The sequence below is a fragment of the Triturus cristatus genome, chromosome 4_1, assembly GCF_964204655.1.
Source record: "Triturus cristatus chromosome 4_1, aTriCri1.1, whole genome shotgun sequence".
Lineage (NCBI taxonomy): Eukaryota > Metazoa > Chordata > Amphibia > Caudata > Salamandridae > Triturus > Triturus cristatus.
In genome coordinates, this window is record NC_140585.1 from 223,345,684 (window position 1) to 223,361,252 (window position 15,569).

Sequence of the window (15,569 nt, forward strand, 5' to 3'; positions counted from 1 at the left end):
TCACAAAAAGAAATTGCAGAAAGTTCAGTCCAGTCCTTTCACTGCCCAAGACAGAAGCAGCCACTGCAGGTCCAACACAGCAAAGCACACAGCAAAGTGCTACTCCCTCCTCACAGCTTCTCCAGCTCTTCTTCTTGGCAGTCTTCTTGGTTCCACAAGAGTTCTAAAGTTTAGGGGTTTGGGCCCTACTTTTTTTTATAGCCCAAAATCCTTTGTTCTCTAGAGGCAGAGAGTATCTGTCCCCAGCCAGAACCAGTCTTGTCCTCCCTGGTGCAGCTTCTTGGCAGGAGGTGGAGATAGCATTGTCAGAGGCAGACCAGGCCCATTTATGTGAAAGGAATTCTCCTCCCCCTACTCTAAATTCAGCCCAGGTCTATTCAGCCCATCCCTGACCCATCTCGACTCTCTGGAGCCACTGCTCCTCCCCAGCCCCTGTCATCCCAAAGGCAGACATTCAGTCCACAAACCCAGCAGAGGCACACCGGATGGCTAAGCAAGAAAATACCTACTTTCTATAAGTGGTATTTTCAAACACAGAATGTAAACATCACCTTTTCTAAAAGATGCATCTTTAGATTCTGAGTTCAGGCGTTCTAAACTTTATTTTCCTGCCTTATTCCCAGGGGTAGTTATGTGTATAAATGTTATAAGCAAACTCCCCGTTCTATCATATGAGAACAGGTAGCCTTGCAATAGTGAAAAACGAAATTGGCAGTAGTTCACTATCAGGACACGCCACACACATCAGTGTATATACTACCTTTCATATACACTGCACCCTACCCACAGCGGTACCTTGGGCTTACCTTAGGGGTGACTAATATGTAACAGAAAGGGAAGGGTAGGGCCTGGCTAGTGGGTGCACTTGCAAAGTCGACATGGCAGTACTAAACTGCACACAAATACTGCAGTGGCAGATTTGAGTTATCATTTCCAGGCTACTCTTGTGGGTGGCACAATCAGTGCTGCAGGCCCACTTAGTAGCATTCGACTTACAGGCCCTGGCACACTCAGTGCACTTTTCTAGGGACTGACTAGTAAATCAAATATGCCAATCATGGAAACACCAATCCATAATAACAATTTACAACAGGAGCACTTGAACTTTAACACAGAACAGCAGTGAGGAAGTGCGCAGAGACACTAAACCAGCAAAAACAGTCAAAACCAGGAGGTCAGAAAGCAAAAAGACAGGGGAAACACGCCAAAAGATAAAAAGTCTAACACATGTCCCCTCCAGCTGAAAGTAGGTAGAACTACCCAACCTCTTGGGAGTTCTCTTCACTAAGGCGGTCGGTGACCGCATTGTATTGTCCCAAGAGCAACTACTAAGTTTGAATAATAAGGCCTGTGAGTTCACAATCGAGCAAGACCGTTTGGAGGTTAACCAGCCTACGGCTTACAGCTTCTATCCTTTTTCTCAAGAGGCAGGTTCCAGGATATTCAAGGAGGATTCCTCTCCCAACTCTCCCCCTGCTATTTATGCTCAGGTGGAAATTAGCCCTATTAAGGCCTGCCTAATAAATTGCAGATCCCTCCCCAAACTTGCAGATGACATCTGGCTCTCCTAAGAGGCTAACTCTTGGGATTTAATGTTTCTCACCAAAACTTGGCTCAAGGAGAGCTCAAATCCTGACCTGACGTTGGCTATTCCGTTTGGCTTCAGGTTGACGGGTGTCAATAGAGGTGGCACCAAGACCGGTGGTGGGGTAGCTAACATTCTTAGGGAGGACTGGGAAATCTCCTGTAGAAGGATTGAACAAATAGGGATCTTGGAGGCCATGTCTTTCTGCTTAAAAATCGCATCCACTGTATCCACTAGTATATAGACCTCCCAACACTCCGGCCTGTCATCTAGCAGATTTCTGTGATAAAGCAGCAGACCTCTCTTTAAAATATGCTAGCTTTACAATTCTAGGGGACTTTAACATCCATATGGACAGTGACATATGTGCGAAAGCCAACCAACTAGCTGATACGTTGGTCGGACTCAACTTTACACAATGCATCACTGCCCCCAAACATGCTGCCGGCCGCACACTCGATCTCATTTTTACTAATATCCCCAACCTGATGGTAGAGGCTCCCCTACCACTAATGTGGTCTGACCATTTATTGATACCATTCAACTTTAAACCTGCTCACTGCAGAACTAGACCTCAGCACTGCCCTGAGAGAAGGAGAAACTGGAGCAAAGTCACTAGAGATAGCATGACACCAGCACTCTTCATGGCCCCCCCTTAAGTTGTCAGGTAATCCTGATGAAGATACAGCAAGTTTTAATATTTGGGTGGACAATGCTCTAATGTAGTTGCCCCCCTTAGACTAGCCGTCTCCTCTAGGAAGAGACCTCCTGCCCCTGGTTTTCCTCAGAACTTCGAGTCGAGAAAGTTTATGTAAAAAATTGAAGCGCACTTGGAGACAATCTAGCAGCCCCGCAGCCAAACTCTCCTGCAGAAAGGCCCTTAAAAACTTCCATAAACTTCAGCAAAGTACCATACGGGATTACTTCAACAACAAGATTAAATCAGCTGACAATTCAGCAAAAACTTTATTTAAAATTGCTATAATGCTTTACTAAACCAGCAGCTCTTGATAGCACTGTGATTCTCAACATTTCCATCTGCACTGGGTGGTCAAACTTTTTCCAGGACATAATTCAATCTATCTATGTTACTTTCTCAGCAAAAACTTTATTTAAAATTGCTATAATGCTTTACTAAACCAGCAGCTCTTGATAGCACTGTGATTCTCAACATTTCCATCTGCACTGGGTGGTCAAACTTTTTCCAGGACATAATTCAATCTATCTATGTTACTTTCCCATCCAATTCGACTCTGCCCAAGCATAAGCCACTCCGGACACTTCAGAGACTTTGACCGTATTCCTCCCTCTTTCTCTTGAGGCTTCCTTAAAAAAATTATTAGAATGTAAATCTGGTTCAGTTGATCCCTGCCCGGCCCAGTTTTTTAATCTCCTGGCCCCCTGTTTTAATGCCCCCCGAACCAAATTTGAAACTCTTCTTGGAGTTCAGGCATTTTTCCTGCAGCATGGAAACAGGTTTTCCTACTCCCCATACTCAAAAAAACGGATGCCAACCCTGCAGAGTATACCAAAACAATTTGGACAAGTTCTTAACTGGTTAAGGTCATCATTGTCGACCTTCACCTTGATAGAGGAGCACAGACAAACAGTGGTTGTCTTAGGAAACCCCTCACCCACCTACCCAGTAGGTGGCATGCTTCATCATCGGGGCCCAGCTGAATTGCCGAGTGCAATCCAGCTCTGCTTCAATGCCTGATTTACAGCGGAGCGGGTAATTTGGTGAGAAAGTGAATTGATATGTGAAGTGCGGCTAAATGCTAAAAATGTCTTTAGGAAATACCCTTGTAAAAGTTTTAATGAAAGGGTCCTAGGATATGAGTAAAAACATAGTCGGGATATGTGTGAGGTAATGATATGCCTTGATATCCCTAACAATTGTGTGGGTCTACTATCATAACACCAGGCGGTGCCTCAGAATAAAAAACTAGATCCCTGCAGAAGCCCATCAACCACCCGTAAAGTAATATATTTGTGGGTTATGCATCTATGAATCTATCATGACCATGTGACTTCATTCACTATAGCTACATCTACCAGGATGAACAATTCATGGGATACCCGTTGAGCGCTATTCATGAACCTAAGACCCCACCATGGTGAATAGAACCCGACTTGCGCCATATGCGCAACCTTAGCACTGTAGAGATCCCCTTAATCAAACAGTGGGTCACTTTCTTCTATAGAACCCAACTCGTGCCATATGCGCAACATCTCCCTATCCCCTTAATCACACCGTGGGTCACTTTCTTGTTCTGACCTTTGTTCAATGGTTTTACGCCTTGCCACATTTCTTACCATTGAATCTTCTTGTGTCACATTAAATGTGCACAAAGCGCATGTACGCTACTATGCCTTCACAGGGAGATACATATCGCGTACAGCGCACCATCTTTCTAGTCATGACGCTCCAACAGTCAGTGTTCTAGTTGGTCGCGCACATGAGCACATCACGTGACCTTACTACGTGACCAGGACCCCCGCTGCAACTTCAAACGGGGACTCGAAAACACTCGCTGCATCGGCGGGATTCGGTCCACACCGTAGGTTACAGCGGTTTCTATCCTGAGACAAAAGTAAGTACTTACGTCCAATATCACAGGACCCTGCCTCACGATACTTGTATTATATAATACAGCACCTATCCTCAATGCAATTTTCACCTCGGCAGGGTCTCCATAACAGGAAGTACCACCTTGCGATCGGATCCATGAATCCGTACACGCGCGGAGTTAATGTGAGCCTGCTTACTTGTTTGTCAGTGTGTACTGTTTGTCATTCATGTTGAACGTGTTCTCAATTTTATACGACTCGCTACTTAAACTATAGTTTTTAATAAATCACAAAATGTGCCATAATGCGATAAGCCTGATGTTATATAGTCAACATCTATTGATCAACACGCATAAAAAGTAGTTGGTAAAATCGATCACTTGAACACAACTGAGGGCTCCCACGGCACATTGTTGCCACGCATGGTTATTTTACAGATAGCCATCATGCATGCAATCACGATGTCACATGCATGATGTCTTCAACCCATTTCTTAGCCATGTTTCTTCAACCCTATACATGGAAGAGCGCAACCATGTAAGACATGCATGATATATTTTGATTGGTTTGCAATTACACAAGCCGTATTGTACCTTTCCTTGACAGATCCCTTCACATTCACAGTGCACTTTAGGGTGTGCACTGATATATACACCCCAGTGGCCAGCTACCTTTTTTGGCCGCACTCACTCCATTGGTCCTGATGAAAGCCTCATAATCACCTTAGAAGGCTGAAACTAGTAGACCCACACAATTTTTAGGGATATCGAGGCATATCATTACCTCATACATATCCCGACTATGTTTTTTCTCATATCCTAGGACCCTTTCATTAAAACTTTTACAAGGGTATTTCCTAGAGACATTTTTAGCATTTAACCACACTTCACATATCACTTCACTTTCTCACCAAATTACCCGCTCTGCACGCTTTACAAATGTCAAAATAAATAAATAAGGCGGAAGAACCTGGACAGACCATCTGAGTTGGCGTGTTCTGTGCCAGGGCAGTGTTCCACCGTAAACTCCATTCCCTGTAGGGTGATGGACCACCTCAACAGTTTTATGTTCTCACCCATCATTTGCATCAACCCTCTGAGGGACCTGTGGTCTGTCTGAACCCAGAAGTGAGTCCCAAACAGGTAGGGTCTTAGCTTCTTCAGTGCCCAGACCACAGTAAAATAAAATGATGGCCATAATACTGAAAACAGAATAAATCAGCATAATTGACAGACTTTAAATACAAATCTTCAGTTTCAAAAGCAGTGTAATATTCTAAATTGGAAAATAACGAATCTAGAACCTTAACATCCCAATCGTCAGAGTGCGATCCAGGGGTAATGACGTCACCTAATGAGACCCGAAATACATATGGCATTCAAATCATTTCCGTCGGGGACCGTAGATTTCATATTGAACCTTAACCTAAAAACAATGCCATCTACCACAGGCACAGCAGAACTATTAACATGGGATTGATCCCTTTTCATTATATGTGAGGAGGTGAGTTGGGCTAAAACACCATCAACCAAATGTACATCAGAGCTATAAGGCAAATAATGACCATTAATCAAAAGAAACAAAAACAATCACAAACCCAATCCACATGAAGAGGAATATCATTGTAAAAAACATCCAAATGTAGGTCCAAGGAGGAACCAGGTAAGTTCTGAGAAACCAGGAAAAAAAAAATCAACTGGGACATTCCTCCGTAGATGAACTTGATGAAGAGGATGATGATGCACACCCACAGTTCCTAGGCGATACAAAGGTGCTGGGTCAGCATTAAAAGATGATTGGAACGCATATGTAGGAATGTCCACCGTAAGCTCCATAGACAGCGAGACCTGATGACAAAACAGGCCGTACATCAATTGGGGTTTCAACTTCACGCTCTTGGTGTACTGTAATTGCCGTTGAAGACCTCATAGGAAGTGAAACATCTCTCTGCGGGACGGTTCTGGGCATACTATTCAAAGTTGGCCAAATGGTGCAACTTGACATGTTTAATCAAAATGTAGAGATTTTCCTTGCGTCTAGATAGTGGAGGCAAAATCATCATAATTCTGGTGCCCTTTAATCCAAGAACAGGGAATGGTGCACAATAGGAGGGACCAAATTCTTTTTTGTTTCCTATCTTCTCCCTGATCAGATCTCCAACTTAAGGAAGCCACTGCTGTGTCTTCGGATGAGTGCAACTCAGCTCTAGAAAGAGTGTTGCGATTCTTTTGAAGATCCTGTAACATAGCACAATGGTTATCTACGTCAAATGTTGCGGAAGCCACCACAACGTCTAGATCCTCAAGGTCTGGCACAAACATTTTGATGCCAAAGAGCATTTCATATGAGGTCCACCCACCCATAGATCTTCTCAGGAGATTATTAAGTGCATGTTGAACCCCATATAAATGAGTCAGGAAACCTCTGCCAGTACCTAAGACTCTAGCTGTCAAAGATTGCTTTAAGTCACAGTTCATTCGCTCCACTATAGAATTGCCCTCAGGCCTGTATGGAGACAAAAATTGCTATAGCATCCAGTGACCTCATTGCATCTGTTAAAGCCTTAGAGATGAACGCAGGATCTTGGTCACAATGAAAGGTACCACAAGCAAATGTCCTGACCAAGACATGCAAATCTCTAATGACATTTTGAGCGTCAGCACTACGTTGCGGCCAAACTCAAAGGAATTTAGTCCACGAATCCACTGCAACCAGAATATATTTATAGGCAGTGTCGGACGTCAAAAGACCGCAGTGATCAAGATAAATACATCCAAATGGTTGATTTGAGATGTTGTAGCTGATTGTGATGTGGATGTGCAACTGACTTAATTTGTTGACATATGTTACAAGAAAGTACATAATTACGAGTCTATCTATACAGACCACGCTACCAATAACGCTGTTGCAAAAGAGACACAGTCGCTAAAACTCCAGCATGTGCAGATGCCATGCGTTCGTGAGCGGCAATGATTTAAGGAAGCCTGCGTTCCTCATTGGGAATCAGCCAATCCCCAACAAATGGAATGGAAGCAAAGGGAACTTGTTCAGGTGATAAATGATAAGAATACTTAGAAGGGAAACCTTGCGGGAACGCTGTCCCATCCCTTGTAGCAGCTGTAGCCGCCAGAAATTCATTATCAATTTTAGTCATGGAGTTTGTAAGGGCTGCTACTAACCACATGGAAACAGCAGATTTGGCAGGTAAGGCAGGAGGCTTCCTGAAGGCCCCCTTAACTCAACTTCCAGTGGTTGGGGCATCCTTTGAAAGTGTAGGGGTCGACATTGTTGACCCCCCTAGACCCACAAACAGCCTCAGGGAACAGATTTATTCTGGTGATAGTTGATCACTCCACCAGGTATCCGTAGCTCCAGCTGTGGCCAAGGCCCTCCTTTGTCTCTTTAACAGGGTTGTTTTTCCTAAGGAGGTAGTATCAGACAGAGAAACAAACTTCATGTCTGCATACTTAAAACACGTGTGGGAGGAGTGTGGAGTGATGTATTAGTTCACTACCCCCTACCACTCACAAACCAATGGCCTGGTTCAAAGATTTAACCAAACATTGAAAGGCATGATTGGTGGACTCCCTGAAAAACTCAGAAGGAGAGCGGATGTTTTACTTCCATGCCTGCTTTTCTCCTACAGTAAAGTTCAACAGAAGGGAGTGTGGTTCTCCCCCTTTAAACTTCTGTTCGGGCATCCTGTTAAGTGTCCTCTGAGTCTTATGAAGGAAGGATGGGTAAAACCCCTCAAAGAGCCAAAATAAGACATAAGGGATTATGTGCTTGGCCTTCATTCTTGGATGGCTGAGTCCATGGAAAAAGCAAGCCATAACCTTCAGGCCAGCCACAAGCTTCAAAAGCAGTGGTATGACCAAAAGACTGTGGTAGTTGAGTTGAAACCAGAGCAGAAGGTATGGGTTTTGAAGCTCGTGGCCCCTAGGACCCTCCAAGACAAGAGGAGTGGGCCCTACCCTCTCCTTAGAAGAACAGGCGAGGGCTCCTATCTGTTGTACCTTGGTAGTTGCATATATCCCAGAAGAGTTATAAATGTCAACCGCCTGAAGCTCTCATATGACAGAGCTGATGTGACCATGCCCATTAACCCACAGCAGGATGATTTCAGACAAGTTTGCAACAATAAAGGAAGGTGCACCAGTACAAAGTCCAAGTTCAAAATGAAGTCCTTTATAATTCCTTTATTCTTGTCAAAAATGTATGGTAAAACCTCAGCCAATGCGTTTCGTTCTTAGCACAAGAACTTCTTCAGGGCTGAAACAAGGGACATGACAACAAATACATAGACATAACTACATGTATAGATGACATATACAAACTATTATATACAAAAAACAACACACAAGGATATAAACACTAATACATACACAATTTTGATGCGAACATACGACAATAAAATATACATAAATATACATGTATACAAAAAGCTGCAAGAGTACTATAGACATACCTACACTTATTATTTTTGTATATCTAATCTGCCTAATCGTATACCAAATACAATCACAATTGGGTGAAAAAACCAAAACATGAACAAACATAAAAAGTACAATGGAATTGTGATGTCATATATAACATAATCATATTATTTCTAACAAGCCCCAATCCGAAAGTATTAACCTGGTCAGACTCGCAGGTGTACCAATGATTTTGACACTGGTGACAGCAAAAACAAAATGTACAGGCAGTCTGATCATGTCAGCGAGAGCTCCAAGCTGAAGTAAGCAGGATGCTGAAATTAGTTCTCATTGAACCCTCAGAGAGCCCCTGGGCCAGTCCAGTTGCCTTAGTCCCCAAACCTCACTCCAAAGATGAAAAGAATGATATGAGGTTTTGTGTGGACAATAGGGGGTCTCAACGCTACTACAAAGCCGGATGCACATTCAATTCCTAAGGAAGACAAATTGATTTACAGGTTAGGGGTAGCCAAGTATCTGAGTACCTTTGATCTCACATCAGGGTACTGGCAGATAGGTCTGACCCCCTGGAGCAAAAGAAAAATCTGCATTCTCCACTTATAACACACATATCCAGTTTTCTGTGATGCCCTTTGGCATAGAAAATGCCCCTGCCACCTTCCAAAGGTTGCTGAATAAAGTCCCTGCTGGGTTAGAAGCCTTTTGTGCAGCTTATCCACATGATATTGCTGTCTACAGCTCCACCTGGCAGGATCACAGATCCACCTTGAGAAGGTCCTTGAAGCTCTAAGAAGTGCATGCCTCACTACCAAGGCAAGCAAGTGCCAGATAGGGCAGGGAAGGGTTGTATACTTGGGCCACCTGGGAGGTTGAGGCCAAGATCAGCCACTCCAACCCAAGATCCAGACAATCCTGGACTGGGAGGCTCCAAAAACCCAGACGCAAGTCAGGGCATTCTTTGGCTTGAATGGGTATTACAGGACGTTTGTGAAGAATCATGGATTCATGGTGACCCGAAGATGCCCAAGAAAGTGAACTGGACAGTGAGCTGTCTAAAGGCTTTTGACACTCTGGAGGATGCAACGTGCTCTGCCCCAGTCCTGAAAGCTCCAGATTACTCCAAGTAGTTCATTGTGCCTAGACAGATGCCTCTGAACATGGGATAGGTAGACTCTAGCCCAAACCAATGATAAGTGACATGACCAACCCATTGCTTTCATAAGCAGGAGACTACTCCCCAGAGAGCAACATTGGAGTGTCGTTGAGAGGGAAGCCTTTTCTGGGCCCTTAAGAAGTTGAGGCCATACCTGTGTGGCACCCACTTCCTAGTTCAGACATACCGTAACAAAATCTTTAAGCAACACATCAGGGGTTGCTATTATGCATTCCAGGTTGGCGTGGATGGTATTTTACTAATCCAAAGCTGTAATACTGTGCCTGAAGTGGTAAAAGGCTTTTGTCATTTTATGGCTCGACATAGATAGTAATCTGCTAATCCTATGCTCAAATATTTTGCTGTATGAATGGCAAAAGGATCTGTCCCTTTCTAGCTCGGCGTGGATTGCACTGGGCTAACCGTATGCTTAAAAACATTGCTAGAAATACAGACATTTGAGGTGAGCAGATTCAGAGTGTCCCTGGTGTTGCAGGTTGGTCTATGTAGGTGCTGCTCTTGACCTAAATTTGTGAACTACTCAGAGTTCTCAGCTTCCTATTTTGCATAATTTATTTGGCACTTTAAGCCTTAAAGGGTATTGTTTTGACTTATACTGGGTGCTCCCTTTTGTCTGGACAAAGTTATACCTCTCTGAAGAGCTCTAACGAGAGCAAAACATTTGTCAGGGGTTGCTTTTATGTATTCCAGGTTGGCTTATATGGTATTTTATCAATCCAAAGATATAATACTGTGCCAGGAGCAGTAAAAGGCTTTTGTCATTTTATAGCTTGGCATGGATAGCACTTTGTAATCCTATGCTTAAAGCTTTTGCTGTATAAATGGCAAAAGGCGTTGTCCCTTTCTAGCTCAGCGTGGATGGCACTGTGCTGAGCCTATGCTTAAAAACTTTGCTAGAAAAACAGAGGTGAGCAGATTTTGTGTTGCTGGTGTTGCAAGGTGCTCAATATAGGAGCTGCTCTCCACCTAAATTTGGGAACTACCTTCCTATTTTGCATACACACACACACATATATGTATTTATATAAAATCTTTTCATTATGATATTTTATTTAGAACATGAGACAGCTAAAACATTATAAAACAGTCTGTAGGCCAAATATAAAAAATCATCAAAAATTGGAAACATTATGCAATGTACTACCCATCTATCACTTCCGCTCCTCTTTGATTATTTTTTATATTTTGAAGGATAGCATTATTCTTTTTATCTGCTCTACTGGTGCTTTTATCCTACCTTCTTTAATTATCGCTCTTCCATTTGTCACACCAAAGACTTGTAGACCTGTAACAATTTTGTCCTCTAAATTTCTTTTTGGAATTTCTGGTTTAGGTGCTCTTTGTTATGCAGATCTTGGAACAACTATCAAAAAGTCTGGGGGACATTATATCTACATCTTGGAAACCCTGGGGCCGCTGCCAGCTTTCCTTAGAGTGTGGCTGGAATTTATCTTGATACGGTAAGGAAAGTATTGACACATCATGAGTGCGTTACCAATTTTACAGTTCTAGAGAGGGAGCAGAGCCAAGCACAGAAAAGTATGCTAGTAAGAGACTAGGAAGTATCCATTTCTGATGAGAGTAGGTGTAAAACAGCACCAGTATGTGGGTTTGATAGAAATCGAGCCTCCTGAATCAATTCTACCTTATCCGTGCTTTTGTACTGGACTCTACACATTTGCAGAAATCCACCTGCACTCCTCATCATCACTATTTCTGCGCTTTGATGAAGCAGACTAATCATTCTTCTCCATATCACAATGTACACTTTCGGAAATATTTTCCAGAGCTCTGTTCTGTTTTCCTCATTCTTTCCCATCCTGCACAGAGAACTAACTTCCCAATCCCTGAGGCAAGCAAGATGTCTCTCACCCTGCTTAAATACTTTTCTTCAGCATGGTTCCCTCTTCAGGAAAATCCATTTGTGATATAGCCTTTTCATTCAAACCTGTTCCTCTGATCAAACTCCTTGTTAGCTAGTTTCCTTGACCACACGTGCTCTACGCCTCTTTTGCTGAACTTTCAGACAGGTATCCTATTTGACCAAAGAACAATGCACACATGACCTTGGCCCCAACACGCTCAGTGTTTTATTCATCGTATTCCTTTTCCTCAAGAGGGATTACCTCTGCAAAAAATATGAACAGACAGATGACTAAGGGGCAACTGAAGGAACAGACTGATGGCAAAAAGTGTTTGAAATGATACTGTAACTTTTTGTGACTTGTCTTGTATTTTGCAATAGGTCACAATTCAGCCTTTCTAGTCACAGTGGTTTAGAGAACGACCTCTCTAATTAATTTTAATTAGGCATGCCACTATGTGCAACCCCCTGTGATTGGTTATAAACACGGGCTCATGGCCTTCCAAGAACAACAGGCCACCCCTGAGTGTGAATTGGTAGATGGGATTTTTTTTTTTCAATTAGCTTATGTTCCTAAAAGAAGCCAATGCTATATTACAAAATGTTTTCCTTTGACCACTGCTTGCTCCCCACAAGGCTGCGCAACTCGATTCACAAAAGGAAAGGGGTCCAAAGTGATAGCTTCCCTTTTGTACCTCAGTAATCACCGCCTTCCAGTTGTCAACAACTGATCAATGGCTTGCAGCTGTGATATCAGTTGCAAACCATTATTGGAATGTTGGAAGCTTCATTGAAAAGAATGGAGCTCTCCGGGCTTCCAATGGCCGGTAGAATCCCGGAGCTCCAACATTCCAAAGTTTGTTCACAGCTTTCAGATTTCAATCCCTTCAGGCTCTGTGAGGCCTTTGTTTTACAAAATTAAACATTCTGCCCTCTATGGGCAGAATGTTCTAATAGCCTTAGAGCCCTCCATAGTGGAATGTTGAGATCGCTATTGAAGACAACGGAGCAAAAGAGGCTTATATAAACTGGTAGAGACCTGCTGCTCTCAGAATTTTAATGCCCTAATGTCCTCTGGCTTTCTCTTTACCCTGCCTCTCCAAAATATATGGATTGGGAAGGGGAAAGGCAGAGGCTGTGCAGCAGGACACATGGAGCTTTAACCCGTCCCTCCTCCTGTAGCTCAATGTCACTGGGGCTTCAGAAAGAGGAAGTGGTGAATGCAGCTCAGCTACTGGGTCTCCCTGTCTTGACTGATCTATGAAAAAGTAGTTTATCTGAGTCAGGGAGAACCAGGGGCTAATTTCTGACAGCCTGCTTTCATAGCTCTTCCCGTGAATGATCAACAGTTATCAGCTGTGGCCCCACACACAGTTGTTAATACTCTCATTAACATTTCGTTAACATTCACAGCAAGAGCTGTGAGACAAAGGCTTTGGAGCAAAGAGGCATTTCAAACCCTTCATGTGATGGAATAGCTTTTTAACCTGCTGTAACTGGACTATACTGTTGCAGGGATTCTGCGTATGCACAGAACTATGCGCAGGAAACCAGGACCTCAGAGAATTGTGGTGTACCAGAAACTCCCCTCAGAACCAAGAACCCCTTATCCGACTAGCTTAGTGTCCCATTCGTTAGCCTAGATCTAGCTAGGCGGTCCCAATGTATAGACAACCCAGAACAAGCGACTTAGATATACTCAGGAGTGGTGGGAATCCGAAATACCTGTTTGTACATATATATCAGTCCACAACAGAATAACAAAGACACGGTGAAAGTTTAAAGAGTTTATTTTATAAACCTCGCGTCCTAAGATGCAGTACTTTGGCTAACACTAGTAGACAAATGGTCAAAATCAGAACCATCAGCATTGTTACAATACCATACAGAATGAAAGGAGCAATCATAATAATAATGACAGTGGTAAATAGCCACACTCCTTTCTCTAGCAACTAATAGGTTATTATTATACTAATAGAAGGTCTCTTAGGCTATAATGGGGGACCCCATACCGTATAGATCAGCTTAGTGGAATCACATCACAAGATCAGCTAGGCTCTTTCCTGCATCAGCTCTTCTGTTCGAATGAATCTAAAACATTCTGTTCTGCAATATTAAAAGCACTTGTCCTTCAGATATTTGCAGCTGCATGTATGATATGTCTAAAAAGTGGTACGATCAATCTAATCACAACACTCTGTACCTTCTAGTGACCCAGACTCGTTCTTTACATGATGTACAGACCAAGGGCACAGCTCACTGTTAAGAATGTTAAACAACAGACTGTTATCCTGTAAGGCAAAGTCGAGTAAGCATTTCTAAAATGAATAACATATAACAATAGTGTCGCGTGCAAAGCAGCAGAAACGGCAAGCTGGCTTTCTAACAGTTGGCTCGGTTATGCTAACTTAGTGTTGTAAATAGGGCGTGGCTAATCCACACTACACCCCCCCTTGATCGGAGTGCTAACCACTAGGGGCGCAACGTCAAGAACACAGAGTTCAATCTAGATAGAGCGGAACCAAGGGCATGAACTATAAGTCCATATAAGGTAAGTGTAAAGTTCGAGAAAAAAAGGAAAAATTTAAAAAGAAAAAAAATATCGATGTCCCAGAGAAAAAACCATTAATAAAAAAAAAAGGGGAAAAAATGACATCGATTAATGATTCAGGACGAAAAAAATGAGACAGAATCAATCCATCAATGTGTAAGCACAGTAAGTTGCAACAGCTTCCAAGAGGAAATCATTGGAGCTATCTGCAAATGTATCCGCCATCCAATTTAGCAAGGGAAAGGAACACACGTGTTCTTCAACAACTGGAGCTTCGAGCACCATACGAGGCAAACAGACAGGTTCCTCGATATAACTCCTTTCCAGGAAATCAATAGCGGCCTCTCCGACATCCCAATTTCCAAGGACTCCATGCGCAGCACCCAAGGCCATAAACCCGACACCAGAACAGTCAAACTCATGAGCCACTAAGGGGCCCATTAGTCGATCAAAATCCAGGTCAGGTGACACCAAGTTTGACAGGCACAAATCCAGAGCCCACTGGAAGGGACAGTCTAGGCAGTGAAAGACAGGTTGAACACACGTAAAAAAATGGGAACCGGAAAGACAATCCATACGCGACACTCAAAGTCGCAAGGGGTAAGGTTCCATAGTATTCAAGCATCCGGCTACGAAGACGGAGCAGGCGGGGCATGCTGTCCTGCAATGCCAGGCGTGCAGCCATATCTCAGCGCGCAGATTAACAAGAGGATCCCTGCTACAAGAGCGAGGAGCAACGGAAAACCTCCGAAGACACTGGAAAAAATAGAATGTAAAAATGCGGGGATCACACCAAAAATAGTTTGAAAAGATGTCACGAGACCTGAGCCCACGACTTTAAAAAAATGGACAAGGCCACTCGTAGACGAAGCATTAAAGATAGTCTGTATCAGAGTTCCAAAATGTAGGGGGAGGTCAGTATTCAAAAGAGCCTGAACCTCAGTACGTGTATTTGCCACGTTAAGGAGATATGTTTCACGGGACGAAGTCAACGCGACTTCTTTTTGAGACAAAAGAGCCCTTATTCTGCTCATCCTGTTGAACTCTGCTTTCAAGGTTGGAATCGCAGGCCAGATGGATACATCGAGCCGTCCTTGCGGGGGTGGGAAAAGGACGTTATTACAGCAAACTACCCTTTGCGAAACCGTTACAACCCATCTTTTGGACCTGCCAGTCGCAGGCCCCTTAATAAAATCATTCAAATCTATTTTGTCATTTAATCGTGATAAATGTAGTTTAACTGAAGCTAATGTGGAATGTTGCAGCCATGACTGGCATAACTTACCCACAGAGTATGTAGTTACCGTGTGTGAAGATGTAAAACTAGGGTCAACCCTAATTTGTGTATACCCTGGAGTCAAATTCAGAAATCGACGTTGACAGGAATC

The 15,569-nt window shown here is 43.2% G+C and overlaps 1 protein-coding gene across 1 annotated transcript in view; it reads left to right on the forward strand.

Annotated features, from left to right (window-relative positions):
- Positions 1–15,569, forward strand: part of LOC146854137 (cystine/glutamate transporter-like) — a 478,984-nt gene that overhangs the window by 33,342 nt on the left and 430,073 nt on the right. Inside the window, exon 2 of the mRNA XM_085651904.1 lies at positions 11,100–11,226. Coding sequence (XP_085508030.1) covers positions 11,100–11,226 — 127 coding nt within the window. The remainder of the gene's footprint in view (positions 1–11,099; positions 11,227–15,569) is intronic.